This window comes from Epinephelus fuscoguttatus, linkage group LG5, assembly GCF_011397635.1.
Source record: "Epinephelus fuscoguttatus linkage group LG5, E.fuscoguttatus.final_Chr_v1".
NCBI lineage: Eukaryota > Metazoa > Chordata > Actinopteri > Perciformes > Serranidae > Epinephelus > Epinephelus fuscoguttatus.
The window spans coordinates 27064468-27091600 of NC_064756.1; the positions used below are offsets into that span (position 1 = coordinate 27064468).

Sequence of the window (27133 nt, forward strand, 5' to 3'; positions counted from 1 at the left end):
GTGAGCATTGAGTATGTAAGTGTTGTTTGAAATACTGCAGGTTCTCCTGGCCTGCCTGTGGGCACGCTCACACCCTTTTATCAAACACACTGGTGATATCAACATGTGGAAACTGAGGACACCTGCTGGACGCCACCTGTTATCACAGCACAGATGACAGTGAAACAAGCTGCTCAGCTGGCTGCACATCAGGTCCTCCCTATCTACACACACAGAGTCCGCCCCCCTCTCCTCAGCTTCTGTCCGGGGAGTCCAGCACATCCAGAAGCAGTAGACCTGAAGGAGAAGTAAACACTTCTACACCTACTTCACCTGTTTTCTCTTGTTAAACGACACAGCAGGATGGGAATTACAGGAGCGGTTTATGGCAAGCCAGCAGGCGTCCTGTAAGGTAGGAGACACACTCTGAATCATTAAAGACAAACTGAGAGTATGTCAGTTTTATCAGTGTTTGCTTTCATCATAACGTTATCTATAAATGGGGACTGTAAAGTGAGGGCTTAAAACCATATGCCAGAAAATGTTATAAGTCACATGATTAAACCAGTGGGGGAATGTAACTGAGTACATTTGCTCAAATACTGTACTGAGGTACAGTTTTAAGGTTTATGTTAGTTTATACTCTGCTACATCTCAGAGTAATGCTGTACTTTTTACTGCACTATATTTATTTAATAACTTTGGTTACTTTACAGAGTCAGAATATAACACTAAATATAAGTAAACTATCACATAATGATGTCATATGGATTAAGATACCTGGCAGAATATCATTTTAGCCTACTACTACTATCTACTGCCATAGTATTTAAAATGAGCTCCACCTTTATGAGTCATTCTACATGTGTAGTACTTTTATGTTTGGTGCTTTAAGCATATTTTATGCTCATAATTTGTACTTTTACCTTTTTTAATGCAGGACTTAAACTTGTAACAGAGTATTTTTACACTGTAGTATTAGTACTTTGACTTCAGTAAAAGATCTGAGTGCTTCTTCCACTGCTGGACTGAATCATTTCTAACCCTTACTTTTGACAATCTGTGCCGGAACTTCTGTTAAAATAAATGATTCTTAAAATTTAAGGTAAAGACATTCAGTTCTGGACACCAGTTAAAACTAATATCTCCCCTCTAACGCCATTTTTATCTCCAGGATACGTAGTAAATCAAATTAAATGTAGTTTGCTAAACAGAAACCAACTTGTAGACAAGAAAACAATTCAAGCAGCTTGTTCATTTTGATCTCAGAATCGGCAGCTGTACAAAGACATGTATAGTTTGGACCTGGCATCATTTTACTGTCAGTTACTGTAGAACAAAGATGACCAGAGACCATCTTGCAATGGGATCACTCCAGCTGTGATACAGTGATCCGCGACCTAGAAAAAATGTGAGCAGAAGCATAAAGTGGAAGGCCAATGGCCCCTTCCCTACTTCCTACCCCCCTCGGACCACACCCATCTTTGATCTTGACCTTTATTGAGATCTCAGGTACACATCTGTAAAATATATGACTGCATCTTGCACAGTTGCCATGCTCTGCGTGTCCACTGACAGATAGACAAATAAACCCCTGGGAAAATACTTAAAACAACTTCTGATATAGTTCCGGCTACAGTAGGTGTCACCTGGACCATAATTTGCTAAAATGACACGCACACACTGCAAACACACACAACAATACCAGCCACTGCAATGTTGTTGCAGCTGATGAGGAGTTGTTGCTCTTACAGAATAAATGTTGAGACAGACAGTCAGTTTGTCTGTGGAACTCTAACCTGTGAGTCAACAACCAGTTCCCTAAATAAACATGCAAAAGTTGCACAAAGGATATATTTAAATTAGCTCTCTAAAGGTGTATGAGCAGCAGTGAAAGAAGCACTCAGGTCCTTTAAGAACACAAGTTTAATCAGAAAAATGGACTTAAAGTTTCCAGAGTGAAAGTGGTCGTTCTCCGGAAAATGTTATGAAATTGACGAATGATTTGTGAGCAGCATTTAAGATTTACAGCCGTTCGAGGTGGAGTTAGTTTGAAATACTTTATGCAGAGTTCGGTAGTTTTGTAGTGTGGTTTCCAACCTGAGGGTCGGGCACCTCCAAAGGGTCACAAGATGGATCTGAAGGGTCAACACATTCTCACTCCGACCTCGTCACATATCGACGTTTGGTCATGGACCTTCCACGTCTGGATACGATGTGCAAGGTACCCTGGGTGTGTTGGTTGTTGCATTGTCTTCGTTCAAAATACACTTGGCTTTTTCACAGGAAATGTACCGTTTATGTACAGTCTCTTCAAAATAAACGCACTACATCGGTACAACACCGCAAATTGATTTATTTTTTTTTTCCTAACACAACAGACACACGTGGTTAGGTTTCGGCAACAAAAGCACATGATTGGGTTTAGGAAAAAGAACAGGGTTTGGCTTTAGAATCTTTTGGGACACAAACACCATCCTCCTGGTTGATAGTTGGTGTGTGTTTGACCCATCCACCACCCTTCCCACCCGTTCTCTTTGGACTTTCACCGGCTTAACTTCTGTTCTTGTCCCACATTTCCCCTGACACCGCCGAGCACTGTTAAACTACAATGGCGACCAGCCGCATATCACGCTGACATTAAAGGACAGCTTTTTTAATAGTGTCTTATGCTGCAAGTCACTGCCCAAGCGCTGGATTTCGACGACTTCAGAGTGAGACCGGGCTGGAGGGGTCAATAATTAATTGAGGATTTACTTCCTTGGGCCTCAAACAGTCACTTAAAAGAAACTATCTGAGAAGTCTGTTGAGAAACTACGCTATAGACATTTTAAATGTGTCAAAAGACCCCAACTAGTCCCTTGTTTATTGTTTGGTTTGTTATGTTCTTGTTTTGTAAGTTTTCATAAACTACAATCATTGGAAGCCACTGGTTTGTTGCACTTTATGAGCTCATAATTTTTTGAAATCTTCTTTAAAGTGACTAGTAGCCCAGGTGGTACAAATACCTTTCCCTCTGTGGAGGTATAATGAAACATAAAATGGATATACTCAAATAAAATACAAGAACCTCATAACTTCACATGAATGAGTTCTTGAGTAAATCTACTTGGTTATTTTTTGTCACTGTTTCTGAGCAGATAGAGAAGCTCCACTGATTCATGTGTCACTTTACAATCATTTGGGGAAATTGCTGGAATGTCAGTGTGCTGCAGATGTTTCTGATTTAAATAGGGCTACTGGGCGTCACTGCCCTCACTAACCTTAATCAGAAACTTAAGGAACGTAAGGAAGTCACTGTAGGTCAGTGGTGGTGTAGGATGGCACGCCGTAGTTATGGTCACTTATTTAAGAAACATCTCACCAAACACCAGCTAAAGACTAATATATGAGAGCAAAAACTAGGATATGACTATGTGAATTTGTTGCCACACAGTTTGCCCAACAGTGATGGAACCAGTTGGTGGTTTCTCCACGCTTGCTAGTTTCCACACCGTTCTGCTGAGAGAAACAGGAGGAGAAGGAGGAACCACCATGATTGACCTGAGCTACCTGACGGAGGAGGAGCAGGGGGTGATAATGGCCGTGCTGAGGAGGGACGCCGAACTGAAGAAGGCTGAGGAGGAGAGAATCAGGTAGAGATTTGTATAAGCTAGAAAAAATGGAATTGAATTGCTTTTTAAAGGAACAGTGTGTAAGATTTAGGGGATTTAGTGGCATCTAGTGGTGAGGATTGCACATTGCAACCAACTGAAACTTCTCCGGAGTAACGGCCGGGGTCCACCGGCTGCAAACGTAAGCGTCACGTCAGCGTAGCATCGCGGCGTATTCATGTGGGCTCCACTGACTGCGTACGGAAGTGACACATAGAGAAGCCGAGCCGAGAGGCTGCATGTAGGCTGCATGAAATGTTAAAGCATTTTCCACCTACATACTTGAGTTATCTACAAGTTTACTGTACTGTTTGTCATCTACTTGCTTTCAAATGTCCACCACGGACATTTACACAATGTCACGGATAAACATGGGTAAATGCATGAAAAAAAAAATCATCACATATCACCTCTGATAATGGTTTATTCATTTAAAAACACACTGTGCTCGTTTAGCACACTATTTCATGTAGTTTTTATCTGCTGGAGGGTCGCGTAGGGGAGCGTAGCTCGACAAAAATAGAAGAGCATCCTAAAATAGAGAGTTGTCGCTCTGCAGACGGGGGTTGTCGCACCGCTCCCGTTGCCGGTAGAGCCTCTGTAATTGATTAACAGGGGGGCGAGCTGCTACGGGACTCGCGCTGCCGACGTGTCGTGCCGCTGACGTGCCTGGTGGACCCCGGCCGTAAGATTCCTTCAGTGTTCATGGTTAAGGGGGTTTTAACGGGACCCGAATTATCCACAGAGGTCTCTTCCCCTCCAAAACAAATAAACAAGGTAATTACAACTGGTTAAAAAACAGAGTAAAGCACTTAACAAATAGTGTGTCTCCAATGCTGTTTGGCTTGTCGACAACAGGCAGCTAGCCCTTCACCTCTGATAATTTAAAATCCAGACATTCAGGAGGTTTTTACTGGTATCCGAACTATCAACAGAGGTATTTTTCTCTCTAAAACAAACGGACTTGGAGATTTAAACCAGTAAAAACAGTGTATTAAGCAGTATTTACATAAAAAATCTGTGTTTTTTTGCCGCTCTCATCACTGAGAGGCTGCTAACTATGGTGTCCGACGCAAAAACACGAATGTCCCCATCTAGAGGCAGTGTTTGTTTTGTCTGTTCTGGGCTACTGTAGGAATATGTGCATCATAGCAATCTCAGTAGATGAGGACCCACGCCCTATGTAGATCGTCTCATTCTAAGCTAACAAAGGCACGCTGATTCTTAATTTCAGGATTATACACTAAAGAAAACATACTTATTATATTATATTCAATTTCTGCAAGTAAATATCCCCCTAAATCCTTCACACTGGACCTTTAAGTTCATAAATGCCTGAGATGATGATGCTCTATCTCAGGTAATTTTACATACATACAAATGTTTAGGCCAACATTTAAGCTAATGTCAGGCTATTCAGCTAATGTCATTTTAATGATTTAATAAGTGCTCCCATCGCCTGTTTTGTGAGCAGAGGTCTTTGTGTGACAGTAAACATGCTGGTGAAAATAATACTTGTCTGGCCATAATAGAATAACACAATAACAGCTTGGCCGGACACAGATATCGCCTCCATCACTGAAATGCCTCAATGTGAAATGGGCAATTAGATTAGAGCCAAGTTGATGTCCATGCGTGAGAGAGGATCATGCTGAGCTGATGGACAAGAATAGAAACCCTTAAAGGCCTCAGTGATGAGCGACACCTCACCTGTGAAGAGCGTGATACTGCCTCTTTTCAGCTTTAAAATCAGCTGCGCCCGAGCTGTCAGTTTAACCTCTGGGAGGGATCAAACATTCCTCTCAGTGTATATTTAAGGCTTGTTCAGACAAACAAAAGGTCCAGTATCTTTTCTGATCTCTCCCACATGCAGAAACAAAAGGAAGGAACTTCTTTCCTAATAAATATGCAGTCATGCATGTAAAGTAACAAAAAAACCTCTTTGAAGATGTGTTTCGTTTCACTCACAAGAGGCAAGAATGTCATGAACAAAGTGCTTTTCATCAAGAGTTTAATGGAATTGGCCGGCCAACTTTTTTCTATCAGCAGGAGGCTGAATGCTTGCTGTGTCTCGGCCGGTCTGCTGTAAAAGGATTAGGCCAACAGCCTGTAATAATGTGCTACTCTTTATTCACATGACCGCTGTGCTTATCTATCAAGAGGAAAGATGAGTTAGAACTGGTGCTTCTCTTTGATTCAATTTGAGCTTGATGGGAATGTTTTCCGAATTCCTTCCTTTAGACAGATCATGTGCAACTGTTATGAGAAGCTGGTGTCAAAGTCTGAAGGGGAAGTGGTAGAGTGGAAGAAAGACACATTGTGCCATTAAAGTGATATTAAATAATAAGATTTTACTTTGTTAAAGTGAGTTTGTGAAGTGCCTCGGGAGATAAAAAAAAAAGCTGCGCAAGATTAAAAACAGAAAACTATATAAAATAACCAGTAATACAATTTAAAAAGATAAAAAATAAACAGTCAGGATATCAATATGTTGTCAGAAAGACTTTGGAATCCTACGCCGGACAAACGTTAAGCTTGTAGTTGGATTTAAAATTGGGTTCACAATATTTTAAATGGTTAACAACGTTAGAATTTGAAGTTGTGTGGACATTATTTTGTTGGATAAAAATCATGTTTACGTCATCTGTATTCTATCAAGTTTAAGTCATCTATATTCTACATTAATATCTGTTTTTGGATTATTTTTCCAGGACTTCTACTGCTTTTTATCGTAGAGCAGCTGGAGAGTGACAGGAAAAGAAGTAGAGAGACAGCACTGTCCTCAGAGACAGGTGGAGACAGAGCAACATTCCCTTTTACAATGTAGCACATACAAAGACAAAAATGTAAATGTAAACTCCAGGATTTTGATTCACTCTCTGACCAGACTAAAATGCAACGTCTACTTGGAGAAAATAGTGTCGATGCAGATGCAGCAAGATATGTCAGTGCAGGTCACAGCTTCAGAGACAACCAACACAACAACATCACAGCTCACACTCTGCAGTTTTATTTACTCCTTCACTTAATTAGTTTTCTTTAAGGGGGGTTCCTGGTTCGAGCCCAGGGTGGGGGAGCCCTTCTGTGCGGAGTTTGCATGTTCTCCCTGTGTCAGCGTGGGTTTTCTCCGAGTACTCCGGCTTCCTCCCGCAGTCCAAAGACATGCAAGTTATTGGTGACTCTAAATTTGCTTTAGGTGTGAATGTGAGTGTGAATGGTTGTCTGTCTCTATGTGTCAGCCCCGTGATAGTCTGGTGACCTGTCCAGGGTGTACCCTGCCTCTCACCCAGTGTCAGCTGGGATAGGATCCAGCCCCTTGCGACCCTCAAGAGGATAAGCTGTTACAAAAATGGATGGATAGATGGATTTTGTAATACATTGATGTCAATTGTTTCTGAATCCAATGTCTTAAATTTTAACTGTGCTTGGCATCACATAAGAAATGTAATGCCAGTAAAGCTTGTAGAACTGAATTGGGAGAGGAGATGACATCGCTAAAGGGGTCATGGGTTGGTATTGAACCCAGGACACATGGTGTACGTTCCTTGTGAGCTAGAGGTCAAATTGTGGTTGGCAATGGATGTTGTCGTGACATTTAATTTTGGTCAACCAACTCCACAATCTGAATTCAACCAAATATAAACAGCATTGATCGCCAGCTGATTCATTCATGTGGCATAAAGAACCTCAAAACACCCTGTTGGGGTGAGTCTCTTTCATTGTCTGCCCTCGGCTCACTTAGAGGTAACTGCTGCTCAAACTGAATTAAAATGGGGTCAGATTCTCCATTCAATACAGTTTAAAATAAATGTTGTATTTTTCATTTACAAGAGTGTATCCTGAATATTCTGTGTGTTTTAATAACTTTCATTCAGTGAGAAATGCCACTCAGCTGGGATTTGCATACTGCATAAAAATTCACTTAATAACTGTGCAGGCAAAAAAACACTTCACTTATGCATTTGTGTTTGTCCCCCAGGAAACTTGAGAAACTTCTGGATGGCACCCCGCAGTCAGATCCAGGGCTCAAGTACCTGACTGGAGAGTGGTTTTACGAGGCCAAGTCTCGCAGACACATGGACAAGATCCACGGCTCGGAGATCATCTGGGCCTCCATGAAGCAGAGGAGACCTGGTTTAGGTGTGTTCGCTCTACACTGTTGACAAAGGGCTTGTTTTAAAGTACGTGTTCTGGCGCCATTAATGACCCCAGCACTCTTTACATTTGTTTTTTATTTGTTATCCAGCAGCAGGTTATATCTTCAGAGGTATTATCACGATCCCTCTGATGTCTTCTGTCTGCCTTGAAGGATAAAATGTTTTTCTGAAGCGAAACCAAAGTTTAAATCCAATCTTTGCACTGACCAGCTGCTGATGCTCCACAGTGGACTTAGTGTATCTTACAGAAGAGAAAGAGATCAGAGTAAAGCCGCACAGTTTGTGAAAATATGGGATTTAAACGCTGGTTTTATCAACATTTCATCCTTCGGGGCAGATTGTTGACAACTGAAGGGTCACAAAAATCTGCTGCTGGATAACAGGTGAAAACATAATGATACCATACGGAGTGCTGAGGTCAAACATGGGGCGAGGAGAGATTTAACCTTAAACAGAACGGAATAATTTGATTGCAGTGCTGTCATTCATAAGCTCCTGTAAACTCCTCTCTGCTGCAGATGCTTCTCCCAGAAGTGAAAGATCCAACACACCCAGCATTCAAGGCTCAGACATTGTCCCTCCGCCGAAGCCTGCCAGATGTTTTGACGAACTACAGCCGCAGAGGATCAAGTACACAATCATTTCTTTTACCTCTTCATTTTATTATTTCCATATTAGCCTGCCAGGTGTCGAGATAATGGTGTGCCAATGTGTCTTTAGATTACATTAAATAACTTGATAAATTTGAAATACTGTAGCAGCTCCTCTCGCTTGCCTCTCAGTCTGTCAGTGTATACAGTATTTGTGTGTGTGTGTGTGTGTGTGTGTGTGTGCGTGTGTGTGTGTGTGTATTGTGTGCGGTGTCTTGTGACTCAGCCTGTGTAAACATAGGTGGTGCTGACTGGGACTATGTCTGTTTTATAGGCAAGCAGCAGTAGCTACAGCTCACAGCACTGCAGGATGTGGTCTGACATAATAAGGGATTAACAGATCGACAGTTCAGCAGCAGAGTGTTTAACTCAATAGAGCTCTCAGTGTGATGACTCTCAATGAGAAGCTGTTTATGTTATAGGGGTGGTTATTTCTGGAATAACCACCAGGATCAGGATGTTCTTATTCTGTCTTGTTCTGAGGTGGAATACCTGGATTTTTATTTATTTATTTCACAGTAACTTAACACTTTTACAGTGTTCAATTTATCTTCAGATTATCTGAAGCTGGGTCAATATTTTATCTGCCAAGCTTCTGTACATTGCGCAGAGGGCTACACATTTCCCAAACACACAGTAGACTCAAGAATGTAATTGCCTAAACTCTATTTGCAGTGTGATAATGCTACCGTAGGTTCTGCAGTTTCTGTGTTTCATTACTGCATCACATGAATTTTAAATGCAATAAAAAAATTAGGATTTACTTTCCGGTAATATGATTCATCTTATTCAGCCACAAAATGTCAGATTAATCTTATTGAGTGTTCTTTGATACTGTTGGTTAGTTAGGTTTGGTACACATCTCCCTCTTTGATATCAGTGTTATTTACGCGTCAGTAAGCCCCAGTTATGCACACTACAGAAAAAACTTTGCTGCTGAGCATGGGCAGATTATGAGACATTGGTTCCCTGGGCACAGACACACAGAGGGCCCCACCACCTGTCCTACATAGATAAAACACACAGACTTTATAATTGTATAGCCTCTTGTTACTGTTGTTTTGCTCCTCTTTGTAGTTACTTTGTGTCTCTTTGTAGTTTTGAGTCTATTAGTGGTCATTTTGAGTCTCTCTGTAGTTACTTTGCATCTCTTTGTAGTTGTTTTGTGTTACTTTGTGGCTGCTTTTCATCTAATTGTGGTCATTTTGTGTCTGTAATTGCTTTGGGTCTCTTTGTAGTCATTTTGAGTCTCTTTGTAGTTGCTTTGCATCTCTGAATAATCATCTTTTGTCTCTTTCTAACTGCTTTGCATCTTTTTTGTAGTTGCTTTGTGTCTCTTTGTAGTCATTTTGTGTCTCTGTAGCTTTTAGTCTCTTAGTTGTCATTTTGAGTCTCTTTGTGGTTGCTTTGCATCTTTTTGTAGTTTCATCTCTTTGTAGTCATTATCTGTCTCTTTCTAGTTTTGAATCTCTTCCTGGTCATTTGGAGTCTGTCTGTAGTTGCTTTGCATCTCTTTGTAGTCAATCAATTTGTAGTTAATTTTTGTCTCTTAAAAGTCATTTTGTATCTCTTTGTAGTTGCTTTTCATCTCTTTGTAGTTCTGAGTCTCTTAGCGGTCATTATGAGTCTCTTTGTAGTTGATTTTCATCTCTTTGAAGTCATTTTGTATCTCTCTGTAGTTTTGAGTCTCTTAATGGGAACTTTGAGTCTCTTTGTAGTTGCTTTATGTCTCTTCGTAGTTGCTTTGTGTGTCCATGTAGTCATTTTGTGTTTCTTTGTAGTTTCTGTGCGTCTCTTTAGCTGCTTTTCATCTCTTTGTAGTCATTTTGTGTCTCTTTGTAGTTGTTTTATGTCTTGTGGTTGTTGCTTTGCATCTCTTCGTAGTTGCTTTGTGTCTTGTATTCATTTTGTGTCTTTGTGGTTGTTTTGCCCCTTTTCTTAGTTGTTGTGAGCTTCTTTGTCTCTCTTTGCACCTGTTTTGCACCTATCTGTCATTGCTTTGCCCCTTTTTGTTGTTTTGTGTCCCTTTGTTGTAATTTTGACTCTCTTCTTGGTCAGTGCATGTCTCTTCGAGGGGTATTGTGTAACTAAAGGCCACATTCAGTAGTCCATTCTTGTTGCTGAGATGTTTCGTAGCAGGCACATCGTGTTAAACTGCACTTCATCTGATGCTTTACATTGTCTTGATTTTAAATTCTTTTCTAACTAACCATTTCATCTGTTTTCCCACAGTGGTGTAGAACAAGAGAATGTCAGTACAGCAGTCCGCTCTCCAAGGACGGTATGCATATTTGTTGCAAAATAGATCAGCCTTTCTCTGTAATTTTTTTCCTTCCTTTGTTGCAACCTTGTTACAGTCATATTGCAGCTATTGTAATGTGAAACATTATTTATACTCCTTTTCCTTCAAGCCGAGGCAGAACCCTTTCAACCGCGCATCCCTTATCCTTGTTGAGCCACCTGAAAATGATGATGACATGCCAGCCACGCAGGTCCAGGAGTCGTCTGAGACAGGTTTGGATCGAAAGAACATATGTGAGGCTGTGAGGTAGAGACTGACCACAGCAACAATGAATGCGTGACGTGACAGCAGCACAGAATGGGACCATTAGACTGAGCCTTTGTCATTTTTATTTATCTATTTTGTGTTTGTACACACACAAAATCAGAAATGTGTCAGGAGATGTCAAGAAGCCACAGGCTTACATAAACGGAGCTCCTCTCAATTTAATTTGAAAAACAAACAATACCAAAAAGGGAAGAAAGGGGAAAAGAACTGAGCTGTCATCATTCAGAAAAATACAACAAAAATATTATAAGAGGAAGCACACTGACCAGGAAAACTATCTGATCAGTGAACAATAATCCAATAAAAACAAAGGAATATATAAAACACAATACAAAGAATAAGAAGATGAAAAAGTTGGCCATCTATTGTTTTTTGAAAAGGAAAGTGAAGCTGACTATTATATGACTGAGTTTGTTCTGTTGTTTCCCTCAGAGCCTATATCTCCACTGAGAAACCACACAGCAGAGGCCGGTCAGACTTCAGGGGGCTCCCTCACATCAGAGGGCTCCTCTGTAGGTTTCAGGCCAGTGCCAAAGAAGAGGACATTTCTCACAAGATGTACCCCCAGTCAGCCAGAAATCAACTACCTGGTGTTAGAAAGTCAGGGAGGGTCAGTAGGGATTGTTCCCGCCCCAAGACGGAGCCTCCAGCGAGGGTCCAGTGAGAGCTCTAACCAGTCCTTCATAAAGGGCCAAGATGAAATGCCTCAGGAAAGTGTTTCTATTCAATCTCAGTCTGCTCAGCCATCCAAACCTCTAGATGAAAACTTACAGCAGGCACTCTGTGATGTATCTCAGGTTTCGCCTTATTCCAGTCTGGAGAGAGAAAGACACTCACCCTCTATAACAAGAGACAGGTGAGTGGATGATTCCTTCAACGACTTTGACCCCAAAATTGTAATTAAACTCTCTTATCTTTGCTCTGCAACTCACCCTGCAACTCACAAATTTCAGACTAGCCACATTCACCAAGAGTGAAGCACCGACTGACACAGAGATCCCAAAGGAGAGCGATGAACGAGATGAGTGGACACAAAGAGAATATGAGGCGTTGAACGCTGTTGTCCTGCACACCGCCAGCATTCAGGATTCAGACAGAGGAAACAGCAGCAGTGTGGAAAAAGTAATGATGCAGGAAGAACTGAGTTTGCCCCAAAGCACCGTGGGTAAGTTCAGTAATGAGAAATACCTTTATTTAGTGTAGCTAAAAGTATCTTTGAATTCATCATCAAATGTCAGCTAATAACAGAACAGAATAAAATAGACCACTGGCTACTTGTGACAAAAGATGTGAACAGTTTAGCCTCAAAAGTTACTTTTGCCTCCCTGATTTTTAGAGTTTTCAAGAGGTTAAAGTTTGCAATATTTCAAAAAAATCGAAATTTGCCATGAAATTTGTTACTTGTAATGGCTTTGGTGTTCCCCTAACTATTTATCTATTCTAACTGAGTTCATTTTGTCCAGTAAGACTATGACCAAATACCGAAAAACATGAGACATTTCCATTGTGCTAACACACTAAATTAAATGAATTAGCATAGTCACTGAGAGCTTGTTAGCATTCTGATTAGCAAACTACAGCCTCACAGTGCAACTAGCATGGCTGTAGACTCATATGCCTCGTTTCCACCAAACACTTTTGGTATAGTACTCCTAGACATGGTATGGAACCTGTATGGACATGTACCCTAGATCCGTTTAGCATTTTCACCACAGATAGTACTTTTGAATAAAGGCGGGGTTGTTAGCGGATAGTTACAGCCAGGTCACTGCTGTGTTCAGCTCTCGCTGTATTTCCTCTTGACGGGTGACACAGAGGAAGTCTGCACCTCACTGATCGTCCACTGAACGAACAGGCTGGAGTGTTTACAGTCCCTGTCACAATCAATGGGATATAAAAATAGCAGGTTCGTGCTCTGAGTCCTTGTAGAGCAAGAGTGACAATTCTCTCTTGACCAGTCAATGGACTACTGTGTTTCCAGCTCCACCTTCTGGTATCAGAGCAGAGTTCTCTGTGCTTCAACAGAGTACTGACAAGAAAAACGATTCTGTTGGTACCCTCTGCAACTTTTGACAGTGGAAACACAAAAATAACCGTTCTAATATGTGACAAACTGGAAAGGCGTCAGACTTTGAGGGCCCCTGGAAGATAGGGTACACCAGCAAGACAGTAGGAATCTTTCTGACTGTGTTCAGACAAGTTCTTATTTCTCTTTTTATACTTTTCTTTTCAGATCCAGATCCTCCAGTATCTTATGATCTCCACTACATTGATAAGTCTGAACAGCAAACGCAAAAGAAATCAAATCAGAAACATGCATTTCAATTATCCACTCAGTCCACCAGTCCCACTGGTGATGAGGACTCCATTGCAAAGGTGCTGGACTGGTTCAACCGCAGCACAGACAACCTTGATTGGACAGATGATGATCCAAAGGCCACAAAGAGCTCTGATAAACATGTAGAAAACAGCAAATTAAGAGGTGCGGATTCATTAGAGTTAAGAGCAACAGACAGAATAAGCAACAGGGAAGTGATCGAATTACAAGAAGAGGTGAAGAAGGATACGAGAGACAGAATGCAGTCACAGGAAGTTAATGATAACAACGATGAAAGCCAGCCACCCCAAATCTCTCATTTGATGTCATTTTGGGAGAAAAGCAATGCAGGACCTAAAATACGTACAAGCAAAACAATTACACCCACCAAAAAAGGACAAAAACCTTTACATCTCTCAGCGGAGAAAGAGGAGGAAAAAGTTAACAAACCCCACAGAGCACCAGATATACCCTCTGATCCAGGCATATACAATGGGAAGGGGATTTATTATAGGTCCACCTCAAATCATGAGGATGAAGGAGAACAGGAAGATACTGGAAATAGTGCTCACTTAGATAATTACTTGGAGGCAGACACTCTGGTGATGAATACCTCAACTCACAGGAACAATTATGACCCAACAAACAACTCAGATTATTTAAAGTCAGCAGCCAGTCCCCAAGTAAGTGACGGAAGAGGTTCAGACACTGAGATTTTATGTGTAACCACACTTGGTCCACAGCCTAAGGCACCCATCCACCATCCACAACCTGACAGTATTTCTCAATCTAGAGAAACCCCACCGCAAGACGAACTGTCCGAGAGCATTTCGGTATCTCAGCTGAATACAGATCCAGACTCTGAGAAGCTCTGTTTGTCCAGAAGCAGCCCATATATGGACTACGAGCAAGGTGATATACAAGTCACACCCAAAACACGAATGCAGAGAAGTTCAAGGGAGGATGTAAAGTTGAGGAACAGTGAGGATATCAGCTTGCAATCAAACATCTCTCCCAAACAAAAGGAGGATACGTCTAGCAGTACTCACTCAAACAGACAAAGTTTACAGAATCAAGAAAGCAGTGCAGAGAAGATAAAGCAGCTCAGATCCTTCTGGGAGCAGGAGGGGAACAAACCTATTTTTTACACCAGCAAACCTAAAGCTCTTGGGAATAGTAAAGTTGCTCATGGTGCAAATCTAGCAAAACTGAATAAGAGACATACAAAGTCGGAGTTCGACCTGACGTTAATTGGAAATGATTTTGGCAGCGATGAGGAAGACTCTGCTCCAAATCCTTACAATTTTACTGTTCTTCCATTGAATCAGAGAATAGAAAAACCGTCCCCTCTCCTGGGCAAGAACCGAACACAGTTTAACAGTTTGCGTGAGTTCTGGGGTGAGGCGGCATCAGATACCAAGAAAACATTGCCAATTGACAAACCCAAAAGCCCCAAGAGAAAAGAGCAAATAAGATTCCAGCTGTCATCTCAGGAGTTAAAGTACGATGACCCAGAGGTTTACTGTGTATCAGAGACAACAAGACCACCTGCCCTGAAATCGTCTCCACCTCTTCCAAACCGATCAAAGGTGCCTCATGATAGACAGGTGAGGTCAAGAGCAAAAGACGGTGGCAAAAACAGTCTGTCTAATTATATAACTGATGAATCCAAAAGGAGCTCAAAAGACTCAGATCGAGAGGATAAATCCACGAAACCACCAAGCATTTCTGAAAGAGAGACTCGTTCTCTAAAGTACAGAAGAGATAGCTTTAGTAATTCGAGCAGTCGTAAGAATTCCATGCGTCGTGCCGCTAGCATGTTCGCTTTGAGTGTTCCTGATGAACAAGAACTTCAGATGGATGTAAGCCCCATCCACTCCCTGAGCAGAAAGCACAGGCAGAACGCTGAAAAAGGTGCCTCACCGAGAAGATTGCCAGAGGAAACCGAGACTCCACGTGCACGGGCATGTGTTCCCAAAGATTACCGGCATTACCTGGGCATGACTGATGACACCAGCGTCCACACCTCTCTTGCTCCGGCTGTGAAGGCCGAGCAGTCGGAAGGAATGCCTGGGTATGAGTTTGACGTGAGTGGGCCAGTGAGGGCCAGCACTCCAGTAAGCTCCGAGGAGCATTACAGCAGGAGGGGCGGCAAGACTAGTCAGCGCCCCCTTTGGGCAAACTACAGCAGTTCAGACGCAGGTCAGGAGTCATCTGTGAGCAGCACGTCCGAAACCTGGTCCAGCTCAAGGAACAGTTCAACCCGTAAGCATAAAATTCACTCTTTCATTTTCCAGGATAAAATGAATAACTACTACTAACTTTTATTTTACTGTAAATGAAAGCATAACATTCAGTTAACATAACAACATTCCTATCACCTTAATCAGCTAATATTTGAATGTGAGCTGCAGTTTTCATCATAGTCCTGTCCTTCTGGAAGTACTTGTCATGTTCTGTGCAAAACAAGTGAGGTAATAGTCCAAAGTTTTGAAAGTGGAAATTCGTTCTTGTTCTTGAAAACCAACCCAGTCTCACTCCCAACTCATCCAATACTGAAGCGTAAGCAGTGGCCCTTTGCGTCAGATACCGACAGACCGAAGCACCATTAAGCGGTGGTGTGAGACACACTAGGCAGCAGCATGTTTTGACGCTCCAGCCCAGTGCTATAGTATGAAGAGCGAGAAAGTTGCATAGGGTAGGAGGGAGTGGAGGTGGATGGGTCAAACAAACTCTGGACTTTAAACTGGGAGACTGCTGTCTGTGTCCCTTGTGAAACCAAAAGTCAATCGATTGTATGTTTTAAGTTTATTTTAAAAAAGAGGCTGTATGCATTTAACAAGTGGACACTGTACATTTCCTGTGGAAACAGAAGTTTATTTTAAAAGGATACAATGCATGTGACAGGCATATATTGACATGCCGTCCCTGAGCATCCAAAATTGATGGTGGAAACGTACGTAGAGCATCACAGTTTGACGTGTAGGGCCACTGACCAAGCAACAGTATTTGACAAGTTCGAAGTTAGAATGTGTTGTTGAAACAGTAATTTAAATTTTGTATTTAGTGTTTCAAATTCTAGCTATATGAAGGAGTCATTGTAGATAGATATATTATATTGTTTTACAATGCAAATGATAAAATATTTAATAAAATCTTTAATGTATTTTTAGAGAAAGAGAAACAAAGATTGCAATGATTTTTCTAAGTAGATGAACTTGTTTCCAGTCAGTAAAGCTGTTCCGTTTATCTTGAATGAAGATGCTGAGTATTACAACACAGACAATGATTTTAAGCTTGGATAAAATGTAAAGCAAAACAGAATAAAAGCAACTTTTGACAAAGCAGGTAGTAAATTTGAGAACAAAAGCATTTAGGTCAATAATGAACATGTACAGTTAATCTCCTATACTATCACTATTTAACAGAAATATTTTTTTACTGTTATTAAAATTCCATATGTACACAATTCTTACACTGGGTTGAAAATAAAGACATTTGTTGTGAAGAAGTCCAACTCCTGCTGTCTGTTTGCAGATTCATGGACAATTATTATCACTATCCAGCAGTATCCTTGATATCATGTCCGTGTTGAGTTATCTCTGTTGGCAGAAGCAAATCTCTATAAACAGTTTGTGTACCTGCAGTCAGCTGCCCATGTTTAATTTGTGGGCTGGGTGATGCATACTGTAGCTCAGAGAATAACTTCACTGACAGCACACAGATAAAAGGCGTGTCTCACAGCTTACAATTTAGGCAGCTCCATGTTTCCTTTCACAGTAGACTTAATAGCTTTGAAGCAGGGGCTACATTTATGCCCCAAACTCAGTATTTTACAGAGTGCATACAGATTTGATACACTGTTGTTTGTCTGTGAAAAATCATCCTATTTTGCTATCAAATTTGTACCAGATGATTTAAATCTCAGACGTGTATAATAATGGCAACACGAATTAGAGACTGATATCTAACAACATGCATTAAATATTACAAAAGTACAATTTATTATTTGCATTATCTTTCAGTTGCTGCTGCTTGGAATACCTTGTATTCACTCAGCTTGTGCATTCATGACCTAATGTCCCACAGCTTACCACAAGTATTTAGATTTTGGGTTTATTTATTGTAAGTAGAGCTGCATTGATTAGTCCATAAATACATGGGTCAATCAAAAGAAGAGGACACCAGTTGTAAGTTATTTTTCTGCAAACGTTTACTGGTTCCAGGACCTCAGATTAAATAATTCACTGTTCTTTTTGGTCTTGCAGTGAAGTAAACTACATATTTTTGATTTTTTTGACTGTTGGTTGGACAAAAAAAAGCCATTTAATGGCGTGAGAAAATAAGTTGAGCAATAAACTTGCTCTACTCAAATAATCTCTGCATACACATCACATTACAGCTCAGAGGACTAACTCAGATTTTTACATACTGTCTATCCAGTATCACTGTTTACAGTCATGTCAAATATCTGCATTAACCAATCTGAGCATGAAAAACTACTCCTAATGAAAGCCTGTAAGTTGCTTTTTCTCTCCAATACATACTGTAGGTGAAAATGAGATTGTAAGGAAAGCATTGAGGCGAGCAGAAGCACGGCCTAAAAGTGTGGCAAAAAGTGTGGAGGACATCACGGCAGACTTACCACGTAAGCATTTTCCTCAATTTCCATGTCAGATTGCCGATATGCACAGATTCTGGGTGACTGTAATCTATTCATTTTGATTGTTTTTCACAGGAGAAGAAGAAGGGCAAAACCCAGCTGATGACTTGAGACGCATTAGTAATGGTAAAAAAAAATGTGTGATCCTTTTTATTATGGATATGTTTAAAGCATATAGCAAACTACTGTATCTTCTGCTTCCCACTCAACCACTCTAGTTTCATCCATTCCGTCGCATTCCTCATACTTATATTCGGATCCAGAGCACCTGAAGAAGATGAGCAAATCAGTTCCCTCATTCTTACAGGACGAGGTAAAACTACCCCATGCATCTTTTATTCCCGTAGGTCAAAGCTGCTTTGCATCCCTGTGCACAGAGCTTTCTGCACCTGCTGTCTGTGTTTCAGGACGTTGAGAGAGACAATGACTTTCCCTGCGAGGATGTTGACTTCCCAAGAAGACTAACAACATGCAGCTCTTTGAAAAACCTCACCGGCTCCTCTGGCATGTCGTCTTTGTCTTCTGTATGTTCACACACAGCAGCATGCATCACTAACGCATGAGAACGCTTCACATTCAAATACTGTTCCTCCAACCTGTTTGTTGGCTTTAAAGCTTAAATGTTGATTGTCAGGGATTGACATTAACCCATTATTTGTTTTTATGTTAGGAGTGCTATCAAATGTTATACCTGTCTCAGTATATAAGAGTTTGAACAATGGTCTTCTCATCCCCATCAGACTCATGGTAGCAACCAGATGATCAAGCACAACCATTAAAAGAGTACTCCTCCATTTTAGCATTGTACTGCTTGCACAATGTTAGACTCACAGTGGACAGTATGAAATAAAATGATCTAATGTTTAGATAATAGGAAGATTAAAGTTTAAACTGATGCAACTGAAGCAGAGTTATCATCTTTTTCGAAATCTGGTGCCTACATTACCCACAGTGCAACAGGACCACAGACAGTTGACAGTTACCATTGCAGTTAGGACTGATGACATAAAATGTTATCCTACTTGTTTGCATGTGCTCCTAGCTAAGTGGAAGTGTGATGACCATGTACAGCGGGGACTTTGGGAACGTGGAGGTTCAGGGATACATCCAGTTCTCCATCAACTACATCCTGAAGCTCAGAGAGTTTCACATCTTTGTGGCTGAGTGCCAAGACTTGGCTGCAGTTGACCCAAAGAGAGGCCGCTCAGATCCGTGAGTAATGCACCTGAAATATTCTAGGATCATAGTGTTATTTTGTATGTAGGCTTCATTCTTGAGATACCCCCGAGATTCTCTCTGGGTCATGTTCACGAGTGAGGGTAGAATGGCGCATGAGATGGTTGTCTGGGGCAGCGTCTGCAGTGATGCGGGCGCTGTGCCTCACCGTCATGGTGAAGAGGGAGCTGAGCCAGAAGGCAAAGCTTTCTATTTACTGGTCCATCTATCTCCCAACCCTCACCTATGGTCATGAGCTATGAGTAATGACCAAAAGAATGAGAAATATAAGCAGCTGAAATGATTTTCCTCAGAAGGGACATCCGGTGGGAGCTCAGATTAGAGCCGCTGCTCTTGCACATCGAAAGGGTTCAATTGAGATGGTTCAGTCATCTGATCGGCGCTTCCCATTGGAGGTGTTCCAGGCACGTCCCACTGGTAGGAGGCCCTGGGGCAGACCGGCTGGAGGGATTACATATCTCGTCTGGCCTGGGAATGCCTCAGGATCCTCCTGGAGGAGCTGGAAAGTGTTGCTGGGGAGAGGGACGTCTGTAATGCTTTGCTTGGCCTGCTGTCCCTGCGACCTGGCCTCGGATAAGCGGTTGAAAATGGATGAATGGATGGGTTCATTCTCCTAGTAATATGAATGACTGTTGATACGTCTGAAATGGAAAACTACTCCGTATACATAATACAAGTAAAAAAAAGACCGCCACAAACACTTCCAAGCAACCACTGTGCATGTTTGCCCATGAGCAGCAAAAAGAATGCAGACTTGACCCCATTTATCTGCAGAGACTCCACCCTCTGCCTGTGTTTTCTTACTTTCTGATATTGCTGTGGTTGGGACATTCATGGGCACAGCATGCAAGTGACGTCAGTGATTTATAAAAGGTAGCGCCCAGGTGCTAGACAGTAAGCAGTAAGGATTCAAGTGGAAGCTTGGAAAAAAACGTGAATACAGTGCGGCGAAATGCTAAGCAGACATTGCTCGTTCCAAAACAACAGTGAATCTGGGGTTGCCTTTCACTTTCACCTTTGCTGTTGATATTGTTTACAAATGGTAACTGACAACTACTGCATAATGTACCTTTAAGGTGAACTTAAGGTTGTTGTTTTTTTTTTGTTTTTAAAGCTACGTCAAAAGCTACCTGTCTCCTGACAAAGCTAATCTGGGAAAGAGGAAAACATCTGTAAAGAAGAAGACACTGAATCCAAAGTTCAACGAAATCCTCAGAGTAAGAATCCACAGATATACTGTCAGTAGTACTAAATAAACACAGTCACTTTCCCACACTGTAATGTTTAATACCTGGCACGTAGAATAAACAACAGACAAAAGCAGCTCACTCTTCCCTGTTCTTACAGTATCGTGTTCGCATGGAGTACCTCCGAACCCAGACGCTTATTCTCTCTGTTTGGCATCATGACACGTTTGGCAGGAACAGCTTCCTGGGCGAAGTAGATTTGGACCTCTCCAAGTGGGACTTTGATCACACCCAGATGAACTACTTAGCCCTGAAAGCAAGGGTAAGAATGAAAACACACACAGGCTCGCTTTATCTGCAGCAGTTGTTTTCTCATCAAATAACAGTGGGTTATCTAAGAATGTGCTCAGCCTCCCCAGAGTCTATTTGAGCTGGTTATATCACAAGCACTGTGGTTATTGTATAACCTGTGTACAAAGGAATGTTGGGGCTTCATGATGAATTTTGGATCCACTGTTTATGCCATTTATACTCTGTCAAATGTTTCAGACTGCACCCACTCTGTCGCCATCGCTTGGTCGAGGAGAGATCAGACTAGCCCTGCGTTTCCTGCCACATATCATCCGCAGTGAAGGTCTGCACGTGGGTTTCTCCCATTATTTAAAAACACCCCTTCTACAGACAAGGTTCTTTAAATATTTTGTATACTTTTTCATTTCTTCTTCAAAGGATTGGCTAAGGGAGCTCCAAACACAGGAGAGGTTCACATTTGGGTGAAAGAATGCAAGAACCTGCCTCTAATCAGGCCAACCATCGACCCATATGTTAAGTGGTATGCACAAAACAGCCATCTTAAGATAATTTTTGGGACACTCTTATTTGCTTTTTTGCCGAAAGTTACATGAATAGATTAACACCAGTCAATTGCTGTCTCTTAAATCTGAAGCTACAGCCAGCAGCTGGTTAGCTTAGCTTGGCATAAAGTCTTCCTTTTTTATCCGGATTAAACAATTAAGATGGATCTTGGGAATCTGTGAGGTTTAGAGGTGCTGGTTGCCTTTTGGCGGAGCCAGGCTAAATGTTTCTCTTTCTCCAGTCTTCATGCTAAGCTAACCCTTTCCCTCCTGTACCGTTAGCTTCATAGTGAACAGACAGACGTGAGAGTGGTATCGATCTTCCCATTTAACCCTAAGCAAGAAGGCCAATAAGGATATTTCCTAAAATGTTGAACAGTTCCTTAAAGGGCTGAGGGCTATTTTCCTCTGTGTAACTCAACATGTTTCCTTTTCCATCTCATCTCAAGCTTCGTGCTGCCGGACACGAGCAGGAAGAGTCGCCAGAAGACGCGTGTGATGCGGAGGACAGTGGACCCAGCGTTTAACCACACAATGGTGTATGATGGCATCAGACAGGCTGATTTATTAGAAGCATGTGTGGAGCTCACTGTCTGGGACCGAGACAGGCTAGCCAGCAACCTGCTGGGGGGCCTGAGGATTGGAGCTGGAACAGGTACTGATAAAGAAAAGGTCTGTGTCATTTCATTACACACAAACTGGTAAAAAAAAAAAAAGGCTGAGTCATGCAGAGGTAGTGCTCATTAGCTGGAGCGTTGCATTGTCGTTGCAGTCTGGAGAAAATGTGTTGAAACTGCTGTAATATGAAAACTATTAATTAAGAAATTATAAGAGCAGATGTGGCTTAAATTTGTCAGGCAACTTGGGTGGGTTTTGAAACCAGAGTTGTCTCGTTGTGAGGAAACAGCATTAACCACTGAGCCACTGATTAATCCACTTCATCATTATTTACTGCTATATATTTACTTGTATCTATAGAGAGAGAGTTTTGTATTTGTCACAAATAGTGAAAAATGTCTGTCATTTCCTAAATCCCAAGATGATATCTTTAAATTGTTTGCTGCAGTAATACAACAATATAGAAATATTATATTACAAGTCAAAGTCATCCATACAATATTTTACTTAACAGAAGCATTAAAAGTAAAGGGGTCCCAGCACATATCTGAGGGGTCATGAGATGATTTGTGGGCGAGAAAAGAAGAAAAAACAAAACAAAGATCTGATACAAACATTTGATTTCTTTTTTAAGCTTTTCTGTTATCTTTGATTTATTTGTGAAATATTGGATAATTTGACTTATCTGGGCCTCCAACACTTTATTGAAACCATGTGAGAAGTATAATGTTTGTGTTTTTCTCCCTCCACACCGGCGACAGCCGTGGCTGGAGGCCTTATGTTTTTAGGCTGTCCGTTCATTCATATGTCCTATTTTTGTTAATGCAATATCTCAAGAATGCCTTCAGGGAATTTCTTCAAATTTGGCACAAATGTCCACTTGAATGACAAACTGATTACATTTGGGTGGTCAAAGTCACTCTGACCTCAAAAAACATGTTTTGGCATTAACTTAAGAATTCAAATCAAATCAAATCAAGTTTATTAAAATAGCACATTTAAAAACAACCCAGTTGACCAAAGTCTATTCCAGAGCTCTCCCTCACCCACCAGCCCTGATCATGGGACAGTTTAAAGACATTGTTCTGAGGATCTAAGAGGTCGGGAGTTGGAGTAGGGGCAGAGAAGTTCAGCAATAGATTGTGCCAGGGCTGACGTCAAGTTAAGCATCACGCTGGTTCCCGGAAAAGAAAATGAATGTGATTTTTGCATTGCGTTTTGGATTATGTCAGAAAATAAGCTCTGTGGCTAACACAAGTTGATGATACTTACAGGTTTTGTTCAGCGAGATAATCTTCACATATGAACACCTTTCATACTGCATTTGAAGCTTAAATGCGATCGCCAGAAGTAAAAAGCTAACGTTAGGCTTTAATGGACTACATGACTACTCCATGGTCGCATGACTCTTGACGTCACCGCCACTAAGCTTTCAACTGATTTCAGCCGCTTTATTTTAAAAACATTGTATAATGGGGAAATCGGACTGTTTAAGCTAAATAAGAAGCTGTAATGGCGGACTGCCAGCACTCTCGTCTGTTCGGGGGTGATGACGTATAATGTCCCCGACAGGGTTTGTAGTCATATTGAGCAACTTGTTAGCAACCGCCTTTTTTATGACATGTAAAAGCTTCAAAATTCACAAGTAGGGTATTTACTGACATGTTTTATGTCATAGAACAAAACCTGAAATTCGCTTAAGCTTTTGTTAACCACAGACCTTATTTGAGGCATTTTACCAAAATCCCATTCAAAAAACGTATTGACTTTTAGACGAGAGAACCGGAAGTGCTAAAAGCGCTAACAGAGTTCCGGGTTTACTGGCACACTCTATACAGTATACTGGGGTGTCGGCCCATGCACAGTATGGCTCTCAAAACAAATGAAAGAATCTTCATGGAAATGTCTATTAGGATAAAATGATGAGGTGATGACATTTTATATCCAAAAGGTCAAAGGTCAATATCACTGTGACATCATAATGTACTGCAAAATCACTTTTTCTGACCATTATTCAACATCATAGCTCAAAAAAAGAGATGGAGACATTTGGTCATACACTGAATTCATGACACTAATCTTCTGTGTCCACCTTGAAAGTTTGGTGACTGTATAGATATTCTGCTGCTGCCGCGTTGAAGATGTGTGGGGCATCCATGTTACAACAAAAAAATATATAAAAAAAAACTTTCACTGAATTTCCACAAAGTCTTCACTGCATATATTTTGTGAAACTCGAGTTAATGCTTGGATGTGTCTCTATGTCTCCCTGTAGGCAAAAGTTATGGAGCATCGGTGGACTGGATGGACTCAACTCCCCATGAGGTGGCGCTGTGGGAGCGCATGATGGCCACCCCAAATCAGTGGGTGGAGGATATACTCCCATTAAGAGTGCTGAACTCTTCAAAAACTAGTTTCAAATAAGGCACAGTATATCAAACTGCAAAGACACTATATTATCTGAGAGGTATAAACACAGTAAATGAACCATTTTAAAGCTTTAAACTTATTCAAGAAAGGCTTTCTAAGAATTTCAAAAATCTGATGAAAAGTAAAGTCAGGACACTGAAGTGAGAAAAAGGAATCAACCATGTGGCTGTAATTTAAACCTCCACAGGTTTAACACTGATTTTCCATCACATGGTGGAGCTATCCAGACACTGGCACAGTTTTGAGCTTTTGTTCAAGAAATAAAGGAGAAGAAATTTAAGACACCTGCTGGTGTTGGCTTTTGCCTTTTATGGATGTTCAGAGAAGAATGTTACTGGACAAAAAGTTGTACCAGGATCTGGATTTATGTCTTTTAACACTACACGCAGTATGACGAAGGTCCACCATTTTGTTCTTAAATAATTTGAGTTGCTCCCAATGTGCAACATTTCTGTTTACTCCCTAAATATCTCGAGCCAAATTATCAAGACATGATCTCAGAAAGCTTTTCGTAAGGCTATTATGAACCAACATGGGATGGCAAACTGTCAAAACAATAGAAAAATGTTTATAACCGGTTGCTTCTCATCCTTCTCATACTAACTTTTGTTTGACAGTATTGCTATAAATGAAATTGAATTAACCTGCATATCTGACCTGATGAACTGTTGCACTTACTAAAAGTGGGATTAAATAAATTAAAGGTTCAGCGTGTTGGTTTTAGAGGCATCAATTGGCAGAAATGTATATAATGGCTACAATTATGTTTTCATAAGGGTATAATCACCTGAAAATAAGAATCATTGTGTTTCTGTTACCTTAGAATGAGCTGTTTATATTTACATATGGAGCGGGTCCTCTTCCACGGAGTCGGCCATGTTGTTTTTTTAACAGTAGTCCAGAATAACGAACCAAACAGGGTCTCTAGGCAGGGCCAATAGCATTTTCACGTCAGCCACCGTAGTTCTCCTACACGCTTGGCATATGGGAAAAGTTTCTGTTCTGCAAACTCACTGCTAGATCCCACTAAATCCTTCGCCCTGGACCTTTAAACAATGATGACTTTCAGGTTTTCTGTGTTTTGTCAGTGGTAGTTTAGAGGTTAACCTGTGGATTCTCTGATTCATATACTGGTATTGACTGGTTATTAAATTCACTAAATTTCTCCAATGTTTATGACCCAAAACTAGCCTCAGCTTTACTTTGTCTTAATTTGTGAATATTAACATGCTTAACGTGCTTAACTAATATGGTGAACCTGTACCTGCTAAAAATCAGCCCATTAGCATTGTCTGTATGAGCACGTTGACTTTAGCATTTAGCACAAAGCACCGCTATGTCCAAATGAATCCTCAAAGACCTGTTAGCTTGACTGTCAACTCTCCGTCTTATTTCTATATTTTTTACGTTACAGCGCTGGTCGATTTGGAAAATGTAATTAATAATTTATTACTTATAATACCAGTGCCAATACTTATTATATAACTATAAATTCACTTTCTACGCACATGTTTAAAAGAACACAATTTCAAACAATATCATTCATTCATTTATTTAAAAAATAATTCACAGATTCATTCACATTTTTTTCGTCACTAATTCATTTCTCATCAATACAAAGTAGTTACATTCAGAACTGTTTTATAACCTTTTATGGGTTTGAGCACTTCAAGCAAAATTTCAGTTACTATAATGGAATTGAAAATCTCAGAGACCGATATCTCAAAACCTGTGCAAATAAAACAAAAGCTGTCTACATGGATAGACAGAATATGAGAGAACATGTTTTTCTTTTTGTAATTTTGGTGAAGCAATCCTGTGAATTGTAAGGATAGATAACTGCTGACCATCATGTTGTTTCTTCAGTATTACAATACTATAATTCTTACCACTTTCCCCGTGTTTTACTATGTCTGCAATGTGTCTCTGTCTCTCTGGGGATTTATTGGCTTTCAGACAGAGAAACAAAGAGTTAAGATGACATTACAAACAATTACAGCCACCACAGGGCTGCTGTAGCAGCTCAGGGATAATGCACCTGTGTGAGAAAGGAAGACAAGAAGCATCAAGACTTTTCATGTTATGATGTTGCATGTTTTCTCTATTAAATGTTGCATAATTAAATAAGAACTGCTGACTGTCTGTAAGTAACTTTGTCCCAGCCCACTCATGCAGGTACACACACATACACAAAGACATGTCACATTCTGTGCAGATGATGACCTTTTGTGGATGTGAGAATTGAACCAAAACCATGATCGGTAATGACAGAACATAATTCTGTTTCGTATGCTTGCAGCATGGCTCTAGGTATGGATGGCACTGTCACTCTGTTGATCCACCGAGTGGTTCAGACTGAAATATCTCAACAACTCTTGAAAGGATTGCTGGGAAATTTTGTACATACATTCATGGCCAACAGAGCTCTGTTAGGATGAATTCTAATGACCCTGACTCTTCTTCTAGTGTACTAAAAAGTTAGAGTATTCTGTTTTCCAATGACATCTCAAAATCTTCTGAAGTTTTACGGACAGTCACCGCCCCCCTCTGGATTAAATGTAACGATTTTTGTGATCCTTTATTTTTCATCCCTGTTTCTAAGAGGAGGGTGCATTGGAAATTTCTTGCCATCAAAAAATGTGTAATCTTTTGAGTCAGCTGGAAAAATAAACCAAAAACTAGTCAGAATTGACATGACTCTGTTTTGTCAGTGGTAATGTTAATTACTGCAGAACTTAGGAATTGTAAGGTTTATATTTTGCTCCTTTTCTTTAAACACAGTAAATTCATAAAGAAAGATATACAAGATAAAATAAGGTA

At 40.7% G+C, this 27133-nt stretch overlaps 1 protein-coding gene across 5 annotated transcripts; it reads left to right on the forward strand.

The window, feature by feature from the left end:
- Nucleotides 1-250: 250 nt before the first annotated feature.
- sytl2b (synaptotagmin-like 2b) lies at nt 251-26875 on the forward strand. Of its 5 annotated transcripts, none has more exons than XM_049577119.1 (20): nt 251-391; nt 3416-3614; nt 7612-7772; nt 8308-8419; nt 10672-10720; nt 10851-10953; nt 11441-11864; nt 11962-12173; nt 13242-15590; nt 17878-17973; nt 18064-18114; nt 18207-18301; nt 18396-18512; nt 19031-19200; nt 20339-20441; nt 20572-20733; nt 20961-21045; nt 21141-21243; nt 21715-21920; nt 24159-26875. In XM_049577119.1, exons 2-20 carry the CDS (start codon nt 3430-3432, stop codon nt 24305-24307), a joined length of 4932 nt encoding a protein of 1643 aa, XP_049433076.1. In that variant the 5' UTR covers nt 251-391; nt 3416-3429; the 3' UTR covers nt 24308-26875. The 5 variants fall into 5 exon arrangements, with proteins under 5 accessions (XP_049433076.1, XP_049433077.1, XP_049433078.1 ...); XM_049577120.1 differs by having other exon boundaries at nt 288-391; nt 3428-3614; XM_049577121.1 differs by lacking the exons at nt 251-391; nt 18396-18512 and having other exon boundaries at nt 784-3614.
- Nucleotides 26876-27133: the final 258 nt, after the last annotated feature.

What these genes read in the sequence shown, in the direction of transcription:
- sytl2b (XM_049577119.1), top strand. Translation starts at nt 3,430, where the DNA reads ATGGAACCAGTTGGTGGTTTCTCCACGCTTGCTAGTTTCCACACCGTT. An exon ending in CATCACGGCAGACTTACCAC is followed by an intron (nt 17,974 to 18,063) that starts GTAAGCATTTTC and finishes TGTTTTTCACAG; the next exon opens with GAGAAGAAGAAGGGCAAAAC. An exon ending in GCATGTCGTCTTTGTCTTCT is followed by an intron (nt 18,513 to 19,030) that starts GTATGTTCACAC and finishes ATGTGCTCCTAG; the next exon opens with CTAAGTGGAAGTGTGATGAC.